Source organism: Prunus mume, linkage group LG1 (assembly GCF_029339155.1).
Source record: "Prunus mume cultivar Tortuosa linkage group LG1, ASM2933915v1, whole genome shotgun sequence".
Classification (NCBI taxonomy): domain Eukaryota; kingdom Viridiplantae; phylum Streptophyta; class Magnoliopsida; order Rosales; family Rosaceae; genus Prunus; species Prunus mume.
The window spans coordinates 27510783-27524427 of record NC_142698.1 but is presented as its reverse complement, the minus strand read 5'-3'; the positions used below and the strand labels follow the sequence as shown (position 1 = coordinate 27524427).

Here is a 13645-nt window from a genome sequence, read left to right as displayed (position 1 = left end):
TGGACACGCGGCGCATTCTTAGCCATAACCATGAAATTCAAAGAAAACCACACAAAGTTTTAAGTAAATATTGAAACAAAATGTGGACTGCGGGAATTGGGATTGGGGAATGTTAAATTTAAAAAAGAAGAAGAAAGAAATGGAGGAGGAGATATAAGAGTGGGGCGGCGATGGTTGTCAATTCATGGCATCAACATTTCACCAGAAATATTTATAAAAAAAAGCATTTTTTTTGGTTTTATATATATTGTGAGGGTTCTTATGAGGTGTGTATTTTGTACACTTTTCTCATCCTCAAACTGTTTATTATTATCATTTTGTTTCTTTCCAAGAAAATTTGTTTGTTTTATTATAATCTTTTTGTTTCTTTCTAAGAAAATTTGTTTATTTATGATGTAGCCAGACACAGCCAAAAACTAGGTACTTGGAAATCTTCTTAATACCATCATTATAAAAAAATAAAAATAAATAAAACATATCTCCATCATAATTTTTGTTTTGGATGCAAGATCTCCATCATAATTTAAAGAATTACTTGAATTACTTTCCTCATATATGTTCATCTCAAAATCCGTAATTGAATATCCTCAAAATTGGAATAGTGTTAACTAAGGGACCTGATTCATGGCAAGTAAACATGCCCAGAGTTCTAAAATGGGTTTTGTGAAACAATTTAGAAATGTACAAATATATATTAGATCAGTTGATTAACACATTGTGTACGTGCCCTTACACGATTGCATCCACATTCAATTCCGTGGTTTAAAATATCGTGTCAAAAGAGTAAAAACAGCTTGGCAATGACAGCAATGCCATTGCCATATAATTCGTAGTTTCCTATATGCATTATCATCTTAGACTTTCATAAAACAGAAAAAGTAAAATATTGAAACCAATAGTTCTAATTATATTTTTTTTTGTTGGCCTTTTGGTTATTAGAATTATTAATAGTAAAGAAAAACCACGAGTCTCATAATTGAGATGACAAATGGTCCATAACCTCACCATTTGATTTTAGGTAGGATCCAGATAAGTTCTTCTGGCAAACCATCATCAGCCAATACATTTAGAAATATAGTATTATTGATTAAATTAAATAATTAAGACTTTAGGGATAATGGTCTTATTCCTTAGATTATTGAATTCCCAATGATAGGCTTCTTGTTTATAGTATTTTGTAGGTGAGAATTATCAATTTCTCCAACTCTATCAGGTTCTTTTTATTTTATTTTTGTCTTCTCACAATTTGGGGTTGCATTATCTTCATTTTAATAATCATATATGTTAAGACACTATTAGTAATATCGATATTGCCCTTAACTTAACCATATGTTTAGCAGGTTTGTGGTTTTATACAAAAGATCTCCGATGTTATTAGGAGTGAAATTATTTATTATATGAGAATTTCTATTTTGTTAAGTTTTCGATATGGGACTTGTATCCAAAACAATATCCATCCCGATTCAATTTCTTTAACAATATCCATCCATCATTACTGAATGTTTTACAATATTTGTGCATTCATTTCTTATCTTCTTTTCTTTTGTGTTTGAAAAAAATTGAATGCACGAAACGAAAGTAGTAGAAAGTAGAATAGAAAGAAGTGAACCATATATCTTTTATATGTAAAAGCAGTGGCAACATACCAAAGCAACCAAAAAGTAAGATGTGAGTGATGCATTGGACCGTTGCCTGCTTCTTTTTGGGTCTAGATGACGGTTTAACACTCATTATTGTACCAACTACATTTCCAACTTTATATATTGGACTTGACAACTGACTTTTTAGTTGGTGATGAAATTTCATTTAATGGTAAATTATTGTGATGATATCTTAAGTTAATCATGTACACTGTTATGTAAGAAAGTTAAAATGTACGGTAGTTCGTGATTAAATTTAGATACTGCTATATGACGTCTTGCTATAAGTAAGTTTTTCTCATTTCTTAGCGTTTAAGTGATCTTTAACTCAAAATTATGGAGGAGTGATCATCCAAAATGATGAACAAAGTTGAGAAATTAAAAGTAAAGCCATTTACTATAGTAGCCGTTGGAGGACAAGGAGGGGCCCATGCAAGCGAAATGAAGCTAATGGATTATGGGCGGCATAAAATAACATAATCATGTTGATCATCATACTTAAACAATAACATAAAAAAATACACACTTTCTATGTGCCCCCATAAATACCCCTACACACTCACAAACCCAACATCAAGCCCCATTCCAAAAGCACAAACTTCACAAGCCACAACAAGCCACAACAAGCACATAGCTAATTTAATTTTTAGTCACAGAAGAAGCCATGGCTAAAGATGTAGAGGGAGCTGAGCATGGTGAGTTTGCAGCCAAAGACTACCATGACCCTCCTCCAACCCCCTTCTTTGATGCTGAGGAGCTGACCAAATGGTCTTTCTACAGAGCTCTTATTGCTGAGTTCGTTGCCACCCTTCTGTTCCTTTACATCACCGTTTTGACCGTCATTGGCTACAAGTCCCAGAGCAGTGGAGACCAATGCGGCGGCGTTGGCATTCTCGGCATCGCCTGGGCCTTTGGTGGCATGATCTTTGTCCTTGTTTACTGCACCGCCGGTATTTCTGGTACGTTTTTCTTTTCTGACGAAGTTTGGCAGAAATAAACAAAAGTGCTTTTGAAAAAAAACATTTCAAAAATACTTGAAATCACTTTCTTGATTAGTAAGATCTTGAAAGTAATTCTTGAAGAAGCATATAAGTGCTTGAAAGAAAACCCAAGTTTTAGAAGAATTTGAATTTGAACGTGTTTTTAATAAAAGCGCTACTAAATAAAAAGTACTTTGTTCAAAAGTACTCCCAAACACACTCGAAGTTAGCTAGTTTTTCGTTTGGGTGCTGAGAAAAATGAAAGAAAACAGAATTTGAGTCTTATTATTATTATTTTTCATATGACAATTGCAGGGGGACACATAAATCCAGCTGTGACCTTTGGACTATTCTTGGCTCGCAAGGTTTCACTGCCGAGGGCAGTTTTGTACATCATAGCCCAGTCTTTGGGTGCAATCTGCGGTGTTGGGTTGGTGAAGGCCTTCCAAAAGACATACTACGAGGAGTATGGCGGTGGAGCCAACGAGTTGGCTGCTGGGTACAACAAGGGCACTGGCTTGGGAGCTGAGATCATTGGTACCTTTGTTCTTGTCTACACTGTCTTCTCTGCCACTGACCCCAAGAGAAACGCCAGAGACTCCCATGTCCCTGTAAGCTCATCACCTAATTAACCATGCTTATCTATTTTTAATTAGCTCCTGATAACTCAATTTGACTTATTTTGTTCTTCAACTAACTTTCGTTTATGTCATTTGAACTTGCGGATTCCATCCCTTCCACAAAATTTTGTTAACCCTAAATGTTTTTTTATATTCTTAAATTAAGGTCTTGGCACCACTTCCCATTGGATTTGCTGTTTTCATTGTTCACCTGGCCACCATCCCAATCACTGGAACTGGTATCAACCCTGCTAGAAGTTTTGGAGCTGCTGTGATCTACAACAAGGACAAAGCTTGGGATGACCAAGTATGTGCTCTCTCTCTCTCTCTCTCTCTCTCTCCATGTTCACATTAAATTGAATTTGTGTTATTAATTTTCTTTTGGGGTTTAAATGATTAAACATGCATGCAATGGTTAGTTATGTTATAAATTAATTGAATTTGTTTTATATTTCAGTGGATCTTCTGGCTTGGACCATTTATTGGAGCTGCCATTGCTGCCTTGTACCACCAATACATTCTGAGAGCAGGAGCCATTAAGGCTCTAGGATCTTTCAGGAGCAATGCTTAGTTAATTATTTTCACCCATGGTTTTCAAGTGGAGATGGTCTCTTTTTCTAAAAAGAATAATTAACAAAATGGAGGAATGCAAGTCTGTCCTGAGGGGGGTTCCTTTCAGCAATCTCCTCTTGTCTCTCTCAAGGGCTCAAAGGGAAGAAATTGGTGGAGGGCCATGGAATTGTAGATAAGCATGGCTTTGGGCAAAGAGTGTTATTTTGTATCCCTCTCTTCTTTGTTACTTTTCTTACTTTTGCTTTCCAATTATGTTTGTGCTATTTTCATTTCTTCTGTGTATCCTTATCTTTTATTCCCTTTTTTTCTTTTGTTACTTTTCTAAGTGGTGTATGCATGTTGATGATGATGGCAGAGAAAGCTAATGAAATATGGGTTGTGTTCATTGGTCTCAATCACCTTCTATTGATGCTTCACACATCATGGGTTTTTGCTTGCAAATTAATTTAATTAGTCAATAGTTAATTTTCTGCCCATTAATTATCAAGATTAGGTGGAGTTAATTAATTTGGGATGAAAATGGGGTCTTGATTGAGACATTTGAAAGATGCATTTTAACTTAACTTTAGTTAAAGGATGGGGCTTATAAATAAAAGTTTGGCTAAATTATGCTCTTTTGTTCCCATGCTATGATTAATTCCGCCTTTCCCATAGCGAATTGTAAATTTTGTCCATTGTTCATCATTTTTAATCAATGTAAAATTTGAAGTGCAATGAAATCAAAATACTACAAAGAATAATAAAGAATTAATGATGGAGGTCTAACGCAAGAGATTTGTAATTCCAAATGGATTAAAAGCAGTTATTCTTACACTCGAGTCCTGTATTCAGATGCCCCCTTAGTCAATATCACTTGTATGCTAAAACTATTAGGAAAGTACAAGAGAAGTGAAGTAGTAGGAAGATTGTGGGTATGCCCTAATTTAATTGCAACATAATATCAAAACTAGGGATGTGTTTATGCATTCTTATCGTTTCAATTATTAAAAAGGTGGTTGATAAACATGCACAAAAACAATAAAAAAAATGTGGGCCTTTTTTTTATGTGGTGGTGGTGGTGGTGGTTCTTGGAAGCTGGAAATGAGATGGATGATACATTTGATTTCATTATCTTTGTTTGGCAGTAGTTAGGCTAAAGGGACAACACATAAAATAAATAAATAAATAAATAAATGCCAGGTCAATAGAGCTGGGTTTGCCTCTGCTTTATAAAAGGTGGAAATTTCATGGAATATTAATCATGTTAGGTTTTCTAGGGACTAATCTACCTTATCTTCTCCCCTATTTTATGGCTTTCTGGTCGTTTTCTAGGAATAATAAGTAGGTGTGCTTTTGGCTGCTTGATGATGCACATATTGGCTTTGTTTATGGGGTTTTGTTGTTGGACTTGTGCATGTGATGTGAGAGATGCTTGGCTTCCTCATGTCACTCTATATTCATAAGATTACAATTGGATAAAATAATTCTTTATAAGTTAATTATATTTTATATTTTGTAAGAGTGATTAAGAGCAGTCACACCTGCATCTGAGGTCTTAAATTCGATTTCTCCTCCCCTTTCCTTATATCGCTTATATTAAAATATATCATGTTTTATATTTTTAAATTCAACGTTTAAGGTTCATAAAATATGAACTCGTAATTTCTTCGGAACAAAGCAAAAACTAAATATCATTATTGAATTACTAAATACGTCATGCTCTTATATTTATTGAATTGCTAAATACTAACCTAGTATTTTAGTACTACGTTCTAGTTGTGAGATAACAATCAATTAATAAGACGAAGGTTGGAATTGAAGTGTCCTTCCTCCTCTTTTGATGGGTGTAATATTTTTTGGTTTTTTATTTGAATGACTTAGAATATGATAAGAGTATCTTACTAAAATACTATTTGGTAAATTAATTTATGAATATAATCTTATCAAATAATGCACACTATTCGTCATGAAAACGAATATAATCAAAATCATAAATATTTATTTGGATTTTTTTGGTCAAATATATTTAAAGTGTTGTTATTTAGATGATATTTACTGACTACGTTGTTGATCGCATCTTTAGTACAAGTGGATCCCACATGAGCCCACTTCTAGGCTATGAAAGTTGCGAAAACGCATCCCTTCTTGGTCTTATATATAAAAGAAAGTAGAGGCCCACATTTCTCTTGGTTTTATTTTCCTCAGCTTCTACTTTTTCTTTTTGGTATTTGGTGGAAGAATTTAGAAGCTTCAGCTTCTATCTGCATTACAAAATATTCCTTTCTGCAACTTTTGTACACTACGATTCTTCTGGAGTGATGAGATTATAAATTTATACTTGCGCTGGGTCAAATTCCAGATATATATAGCTTGTAATTATATGTATAGATGGTTTTATACATTGACACAAGTGTTCCACTAAATTGATTCCTATATAATTTCACCCAAACAAAACAATTGGTGGTTATATACATAACAAGATTCTATGTGCATGACATTTGTCTTTTGTAAAACGATGGATTTTGTATTAATATTGTACAACACAATGTTTCGATAACATATCGGTACGTTTTCTTATTGACATGTCATATCGATTTCTAAGGATGACTTGTCCAAAATAAAAGCTATTATATATAGCAGAATTCTGATGGGCTTTCATTCTTTTTGGGGGCCTTCTTTTGGTCATACTTCACATATTCAGCTCAACGAAGCAAATCTCACAAGTTAGATTGCTAGCTATAACTTCCTCAGCGAGGATGCAGGGTACAGATTAATGGGAGCTGGAGATATTAGCACCAGACATGGAACCAGCAATAGCATAAAATTGAAGTGCAACAACAAATTTCTTAAAAACCAACACATGAATCGAAAACTATATCTGAAAAACTTTACGCTTTTCTATTGGATTTGTACTATTAATGAAGATAAGAAAGCCCAAGAATGGGCCAATGGGGTCTAATCCAGTAGAAAATAGCCTTGACTTGCAGACCAATGATCTCATATTCGATTGTTGAAGTGATTTTGATATGTTAGAGACTTGTGACAAATACAAGATTGATTTATATTGGATGGTGAATATGTTTAAAAATTGGGATCACAACAGACTTATGTTCACACATTAAATTTAATCAAGTTACTCTCCACATTTAAAATTTATATTACTCAACACACCCGACATATTTTCAAAACAAATTTTTTAAGTTTTTTATTTAAAGGATTTAAGATTGTTTTTCTAATAAGATTTTTGGCAAAGAAGAAAATTTGTCATTAAGAAGTTTCTTAGAGCATCTCCAACCGATGTGTCAAAAGTGTCACATAGACATTTAACGGCTATAAATAACATCTCACATTACTCCAACCGATATGTCAAAGCTAATGTGGAATGAAGGCTAGAGGTTGAGATGTTATTTTTGACATCCCAAAAGCAAGATGTCAAATGAATATTTTATTATTTTTAAAGAAAGTTGATTGTTATTTTCATTTATTATTTTCCTTTTTATATTTTTTTTCTTCTTTATCTTAAATAATTTGACTGTTACAATAATTATTTATTTGATATATCGGGTGGAGTGTAAAACTGTGTAAATGTCAAATTGCCACATTAGCCATCAAATTTAAATTTGATGTTTGATATTTGACATCTCCCTTGGAGATACTTTTTTAAAACTTGAGTATAGATCAAATCAAAATCACACACATGTTAAGGACCCATCCATCCAGATTCGACGATGGGCTTCTTTTGAGGACTACTCAATTGTCTGGCCAACCTTCTACCCCCACAAAGAAATAAAAGGATCAAAAAGACAAAATATTTGCCATGGCCAACCTTTCTTGTTGCATGTACCATGTACTAAACTTTGGGAAGATGTAAATTAATGACACACTGAAACATCTTCAAGTAGCCAAAAGAAAGGTATATTTAATCATATATGAGCAACTCTTGTGATTTGGAAGATGCATTGCTAAAACATGTGAAACCCATCAACACAAAGCAAGAATCTTGTGCATGCCTTAAGTGAGCCTATCAGTTTCAATGAGAGAGAGAGAGAGAGAGAGAGAGAGAGAGAGAGAGAGAGAGAGAGAGAGGCTTTAAAGGCTGTTCATGATTCTAATATTTATTTTTGAGTCAGAAAATCATGATTCTAATATATTTGAAGTTTGGCATGCGTTTTACCCATATATGCAATAATGTTCAATTGGCCGGTGACACAGGTATAATTACAACACATGATGAACAATGTATGTGAATGCTGCTCCTCCAAGCTAAGAAAACCCATGCTTGCTACCTCGTTAGCCTCCTATTACTTTGCTCTTTTTACACTCTACACTTCAGTATTTTGCTTTTCTGGTTTGTTGCCATTGATTGTACTTGTGAGGTGTATTGTAACCCAACTTTAAATGATGGTCTAAGATGATAATTAAGGAAGACTTTAAAGAGATTTTGTTGTTGTTTGGGGGGGGGGGGGTTAAGGAAAAAAGTGGTTGAGGCCATGAGTTTGATTTGTATGTTTATGTACATGTGTTTGTGATCAAAACCTATCAATCAAGGATATGGAGGGCTCATGTCTGCTTATTTAAGGTACTCAAGTAGAGAAATCATGATTAAGAGAAGGTGAAGCAGAACGTTAATTTTCTCAAAGAAAAAAAAGTAGCGAACATTAGGACGCTAGTAGGTAGGATATAGCTCAGTTGGTTTAGCTCTTCCACCTTCATCCATGCAGAGGTTCGAAACCCCCATACACTCAATGAATATTTGTGTAAACCCCCTCCCTCAATTGCTTGTACTAAAAAAAATTAAGCTTGTGAAACAAAATTTAATAGACAATCAGACCACTTCACTGCATAGGTCACAAGTTTCCAACCAAATGGGGCGGTGACTAGGAGGAGAAATTGGAATTGCCTTTCAAAACCCTCTCAAGGACTGGCATGCAACTTCTCAATAGAGATAATGATTCATAGAAAACTGAAACAAAACTAGCCTTTATAAGGGTATTTCTGGGAGTTTAGACTGCTTTATTAGGGATGGCATAGAGGACATCACCATCATTCTGTTCCCTCTTGACCTATTTTCCATCAGCAAAATTCTAGTCCAAGCAACAACCACTGGTTTAGGACCTTATAAAAGCCAGACTGAAGCACAAGGTTGAGAAGAAAACAACATAAGCAAGGAAGTGAGAAAAAAAACTACTTCCATGGTTTCTCTCTCTGTCGTCTTCTTCTCTTCTCTGACCCTTCTCTCCATTGCCAGTGCTGCAGAAGAAAGAGCCCCCCATGGCTTAGCCAGAGAATACCCAATGGCTTTTCCACCATCAGCCTATAAATTTTTTCATCCAACCAACCAAAACCCTATTGCCAAAGACCCATGTAAGGCGTCCAATTGCTCACCATTAATGCCTATAGCAGCCCAAGTGCAAGCAACTGAATCACATGAGAGCAAATTTTCTGCATCCCAGAATGGAAGGACCAGATTGGGAGTTGGTGGGATTGCTGGCATTGTGTTTGGTTTAGCATTTGCAGCCTTTGTGGCCATGGGTGTTTACTATGTACTTGTCTCACGTAGAGAAGATATGAGGAAAGCCAATACTGTTAAACCTGATGTATGATGATCTCACTGCATGAGGTTTCACAGCTTGACCAAAGCCTCGAACCCAATTTCATCTCTCTATGGATCCTCCTTTCATTGTACTAAAACCAGATTATGTAGTGTGGCTCTAATTCATTAGTGATTAGTTGCATGGTATTTACGAGTACAACATGTTTACTTATCAGAATTGTGTTTGAGAAGAAAATGAATTATTTCAATTTCTGACTTCCTCACGTTTTTACTAACGCATAAGTTGACTAACACACAAGTATCTGAATCCCACCTTAAAATTTGTAATCCAATACCCTCAAAACAAGAAATTGAATAAACTCTACGTAGAGTAATTGATCGAATTCCAAATTCTTAATTCCCCTATTATTAAGTTCCACGATTCCTTTCCTTATTTCGATCAAACCAAGTAGGTAAACATGATATTCAAATAATTACCAATGTAATCATCACTAAGGGCAGTAAATTACTGGTAAAGTAAAATAATTGAGGCGACAGGAAAGTCGCTGAGGAGGTTATGGGAGTAACTTCCAATGGTCGCAATTGAAAAAATGAACTACAGGGACTGTGTTTGACAATCTGAGCCAAAACCATTCTGGTACCAATATTCGATTCTGACTTTTGGTACATCATGATTCATGAGTTGTCCCACGTTATATGCATTATGAAGAAGCCGACAAGCATGTTCAATATTGTAAAACTAAAAAACAAACACACAAAAATCCGTCATAGTCATCATGCCTTTGAAATCATGGACAAAGTGCATTCCCTTCTGATTGCTCAAAATATGATATAAAAAATACAAATGTCGGCAAGTTTGGTTTAGCATGTATAAATGTCACGAAAGTAGAATTCCATACGGTGCAGTGCAGCTATTCAAATGTATCTACTACCATCCAGATGAACTAAGAGACTCAATCACAGGTCGAAATGTCTGGTCCACAGCTTTGTTCCAAAGATGCGCAAACTCTGCACGAGATTTGCTTCCAAATATTGGCTCTCTAATCTGCAGAATTTTGAAAGCTCAAACCATTAGAATCTACATACTGCAAGCTAGGACGTCAATATTTCATAGAACATTCATTCTATCCTATGCATGCTTATTGGTAGGTTCAGTAAAGTCCACTGTTCCATGCAACATGATAAGTTTAATGGAGAATATCCAAGAAACAGGCCAAATAGGGAAAGTGCACAGAAGTCCATAACAAGAACGCATAAATCCCGAGTTCACAACCCTACTTGAAAAGTTCCTGCTCTGGAAATATTCTAACCAAAAGAGATTCTAAACTCAATGGCTTCCTATATTCTTCAACTTTCATGAACTAAGAGCTTTGTCCTAACTACTGGCGAGGTGTGTGTATAGAGGATGGAAAACTTCTGCTAAATAGCCACTACCTAAGCATCTGAGAAAATCTAAGTCAAAACTAAACTACTTTTTTTAACTTCATTTTTCCTTCCCCATTCCCGAATTCCAAATAATTATTACTACAATTATCAATGAACAATGATAGTGAGCAGGAATAATATAAAGAAAGCAATAATATGTTTCCTTTAGCAATATATACTAGATTAGACACATCCTCTGTTCTTTGCTCCTATGTCACCACACAATACTCACAAGTCCCTCCATGCTAATGCTTTCTATGCATACTCTACAGAATTGCAATTCGGCACGGCATGCCACATTTCTAATTATCACATCCTTTATTGAAAAGATGTTTCTTTCTTTTTATTATTGTTCAACTATCAAATGTCTTAAGAGAAGTGGTGAACATCCCTACCAAGCAGCTTTATTGTTCAATTATCAAACTTAATTGTTTGCATTGTTGAGCTATAAGTTCCTGGAGAAAGCAAACACAGAAAAGTCCATGATTGTTCCACTGCATTTTCATACCCTTCATGGCCGACAATCGTTGTGATCATCACCAATTCAGTTCCACATTGATACATGCTTATAGCTTAGCACCACGGTCAGTAACATTAAGCCATGATCTTGTATTAAAATTGACATTGTATAAAAAATAATAATAATATAAAACTTTTCCCAACAAATGAGCCAGCTATACTGATTAAGCAATCCTGGTCCTCCCATATCCTCACTATCTGGTTATTAGATCAATTGGGTAAGCCTATAAATCAACAAGATCAAGACTTTACAGACTGAAGCTAGGGTTTCTGTCTCTACAAAATGGCGTAGTTCTACATAGATATGAATAAGAATTTGGGAATTACCTGAGATTGGGTGATGGATTTAGATTTGGTGCCAGAAATGGAGTTGTAGATGCATCTGCGTTGCTCAAACACAACGATTCCGGTGAATATGCTTCCGAGTGCAGCGCCCAGAAGACGCTCCTGCATTGTCAAAATTTGTTCACAGAAAAGCAAGAATCAAATTGGAACTGAAGCATTTATGTCTAAAATCTTGATTTTACCTGAGCAAGAATGCTAATCATGGCGTTGAATATCGAATCCTGATTGTTGGATTTCTTCAAATTTTCTGCAAATGGAGGAAAACTATGGCTGCTTTTTGCCTTTGCCTCGCAGCGACGCAGCTAGAAAGAGGACCCAACTTGTGCTGGGTTGATCCTCTATTGGATCCACTCTAATGGTAGGGCCAGTATAGCACGAAACCCATTAAGGAAGGGGTAATAGAGAACATGAAGAAGGCCCAAGATTGCAACCTAATGTAAACTATAATTACACGTTCTTAAATTATAGGACACCATATGTGAGTTAGGCGTCAGGGTATTGAGTTGATCCCTTTGCACTAAGTTTGCGTCCCCCTCTTCATATAAATTATAGAAACGAAATTGAAAATCATAAAAAACTACAAGGGTTAAAGTGTTTTTTGGTCTTTCATTAAATTTGAGAACTTACAATTATCGTATTGTTGGACACTCGATAGTGTTGAAGACAATTCTAAAAAATGAGACGTCCACTCCTAAACTGGCTTATTCACTTAGTACTCATGCACATTTCTTTTATTAATGAAGATGAAGAATTTAATTTTGGAATCTCTTCCAATATTAAGCACGTTTTAATTTGTAATTTCTCCTCTCAAGTTTCACAATCCGAGTAGTAGTACGCCATAAAAGAAGATTCAACTAGTTGAAGTCTTTGGCTGGACTTCGTTGGCCAACAAAGTCTCTACAATCTGTTATAAAATCTTCAGAGGCATACAACCTTCTTTTGAATGCTCTATTAAATATAACTACCAATCAATGTGGGAAGTTGAGGCTGTAACATGTTGGTACATGTACACCTTAGCTCTCGAACAAAGCTTTGATACTATTTTGATGCAATTGACAAAAACAATGCAGCTTCTAACATACTTTGGCATTACTTTTGAAATGGGTAAAAACGTTTTCAGATAAATAGAAAAAGGGTGCTGATTTTCTCATTTCTTTTTCTCCATTTACACTCCATTTTGTTTTTTATATGTTACTTTTTACTCTAATATACAAGAGAGTGTAAGTGGACAAAATAGGAGTGGGAGCATACAATTTCCAACAATGGAGTGTAAGTGAACAAAACAGGAGTGGAAAATTAACTCAAAAAAAAAAAAATCTCTTTTCATGGTGTTTCACATCAAAAGTAAAAACACACTTTTGACTTCGAAAAGAAATTTTCAATACTTTATGAAGAAGTACCTGGCAAGATGCTTCTTTAAAAAAGCACTTGGTTTTTTAATTCACAAAATTAAAATGTACTCCTAACAATCTTATGAACAGAAATTTCCAGGGGCCCTAAGTAATATTTGATTAGGTAACGGTATGATTCAATTTAAAAAATTTGTAAACAAGGACATAGTACTAAGACCTAAAAGTTGAGTAATTGGGTCGGCAAAGGGATTTTAAGGAAAGGGTAGTAGGGAAGGGGTTTGCATGTGAGCCCCTGTCAATGGACGGCACAACCAGTGTCATGTGACTGTCGCTGCTAAGACTAGTTGGACTTATGGACCCCTCTCTCTCTCTCTCTCTCCCCGCCTTCATTCATTTTAAGACAGTGACTTGGGAGCCAAAAAGTCCAACTCTCTCAAGCCCCAAGCCTCCCTCCTCACTTACTCATTGGTATAAGCCGTTCTCATAGTAAATACAAACTCACAGTTGGAAGTACGCACATCATTAATCCCAAGCAGCAATGACAATGAACATCCATCAACCCATGATGTTGAACTTAATAATAACTGGGTTAGAAGAAAGACAGGGCATTCAGAAAAATGACAAGAAGCTAGAGAGCTCTGTGTGTGTTTTTTGTGGA

General features: G+C 35.3%; 3 protein-coding genes across 3 annotated transcripts; 2 read left to right on the top strand and 1 right to left on the bottom strand.

The window, feature by feature from the left end:
• The first annotated feature begins 2280 nt into the window (after positions 1 to 2280).
• Positions 2281 to 4196, top strand: PIP2;4 (plasma membrane intrinsic protein 2;4). Its single transcript, NM_001293256.1, is given in 4 exon segments — positions 2281 to 2599; positions 2936 to 3231; positions 3407 to 3547; positions 3698 to 4196. Coding segments are annotated over 4 exon segments (846 nt in total). The 5' UTR covers positions 2281 to 2304; the 3' UTR covers positions 3812 to 4196.
• Positions 4197 to 8927: 4731 nt separating this feature from the next.
• LOC103325260 (uncharacterized) lies at positions 8928 to 9601 on the top strand. Its single transcript, XM_008227416.2, has one exon. It carries the CDS (start codon positions 8985 to 8987, stop codon positions 9393 to 9395), a length of 411 nt encoding a protein of 136 aa, XP_008225638.2. The 5' UTR covers positions 8928 to 8984; the 3' UTR covers positions 9396 to 9601.
• A 533-nt stretch (positions 9602 to 10134) lies between these two features.
• LOC103325251 (zinc finger, C3HC4 type family protein) lies at positions 10135 to 11977 on the bottom strand. The gene is made up of 3 exons (XM_008227407.3): positions 11818 to 11977; positions 11618 to 11737; positions 10135 to 10391 (listed from the first exon to the last, which is right to left on the bottom strand). Exons 1-3 carry the CDS (start codon positions 11836 to 11838, stop codon positions 10275 to 10277), a joined length of 258 nt encoding a protein of 85 aa, XP_008225629.2. The 5' UTR covers positions 11839 to 11977; the 3' UTR covers positions 10135 to 10274.
• Positions 11978 to 13645: the final 1668 nt, after the last annotated feature.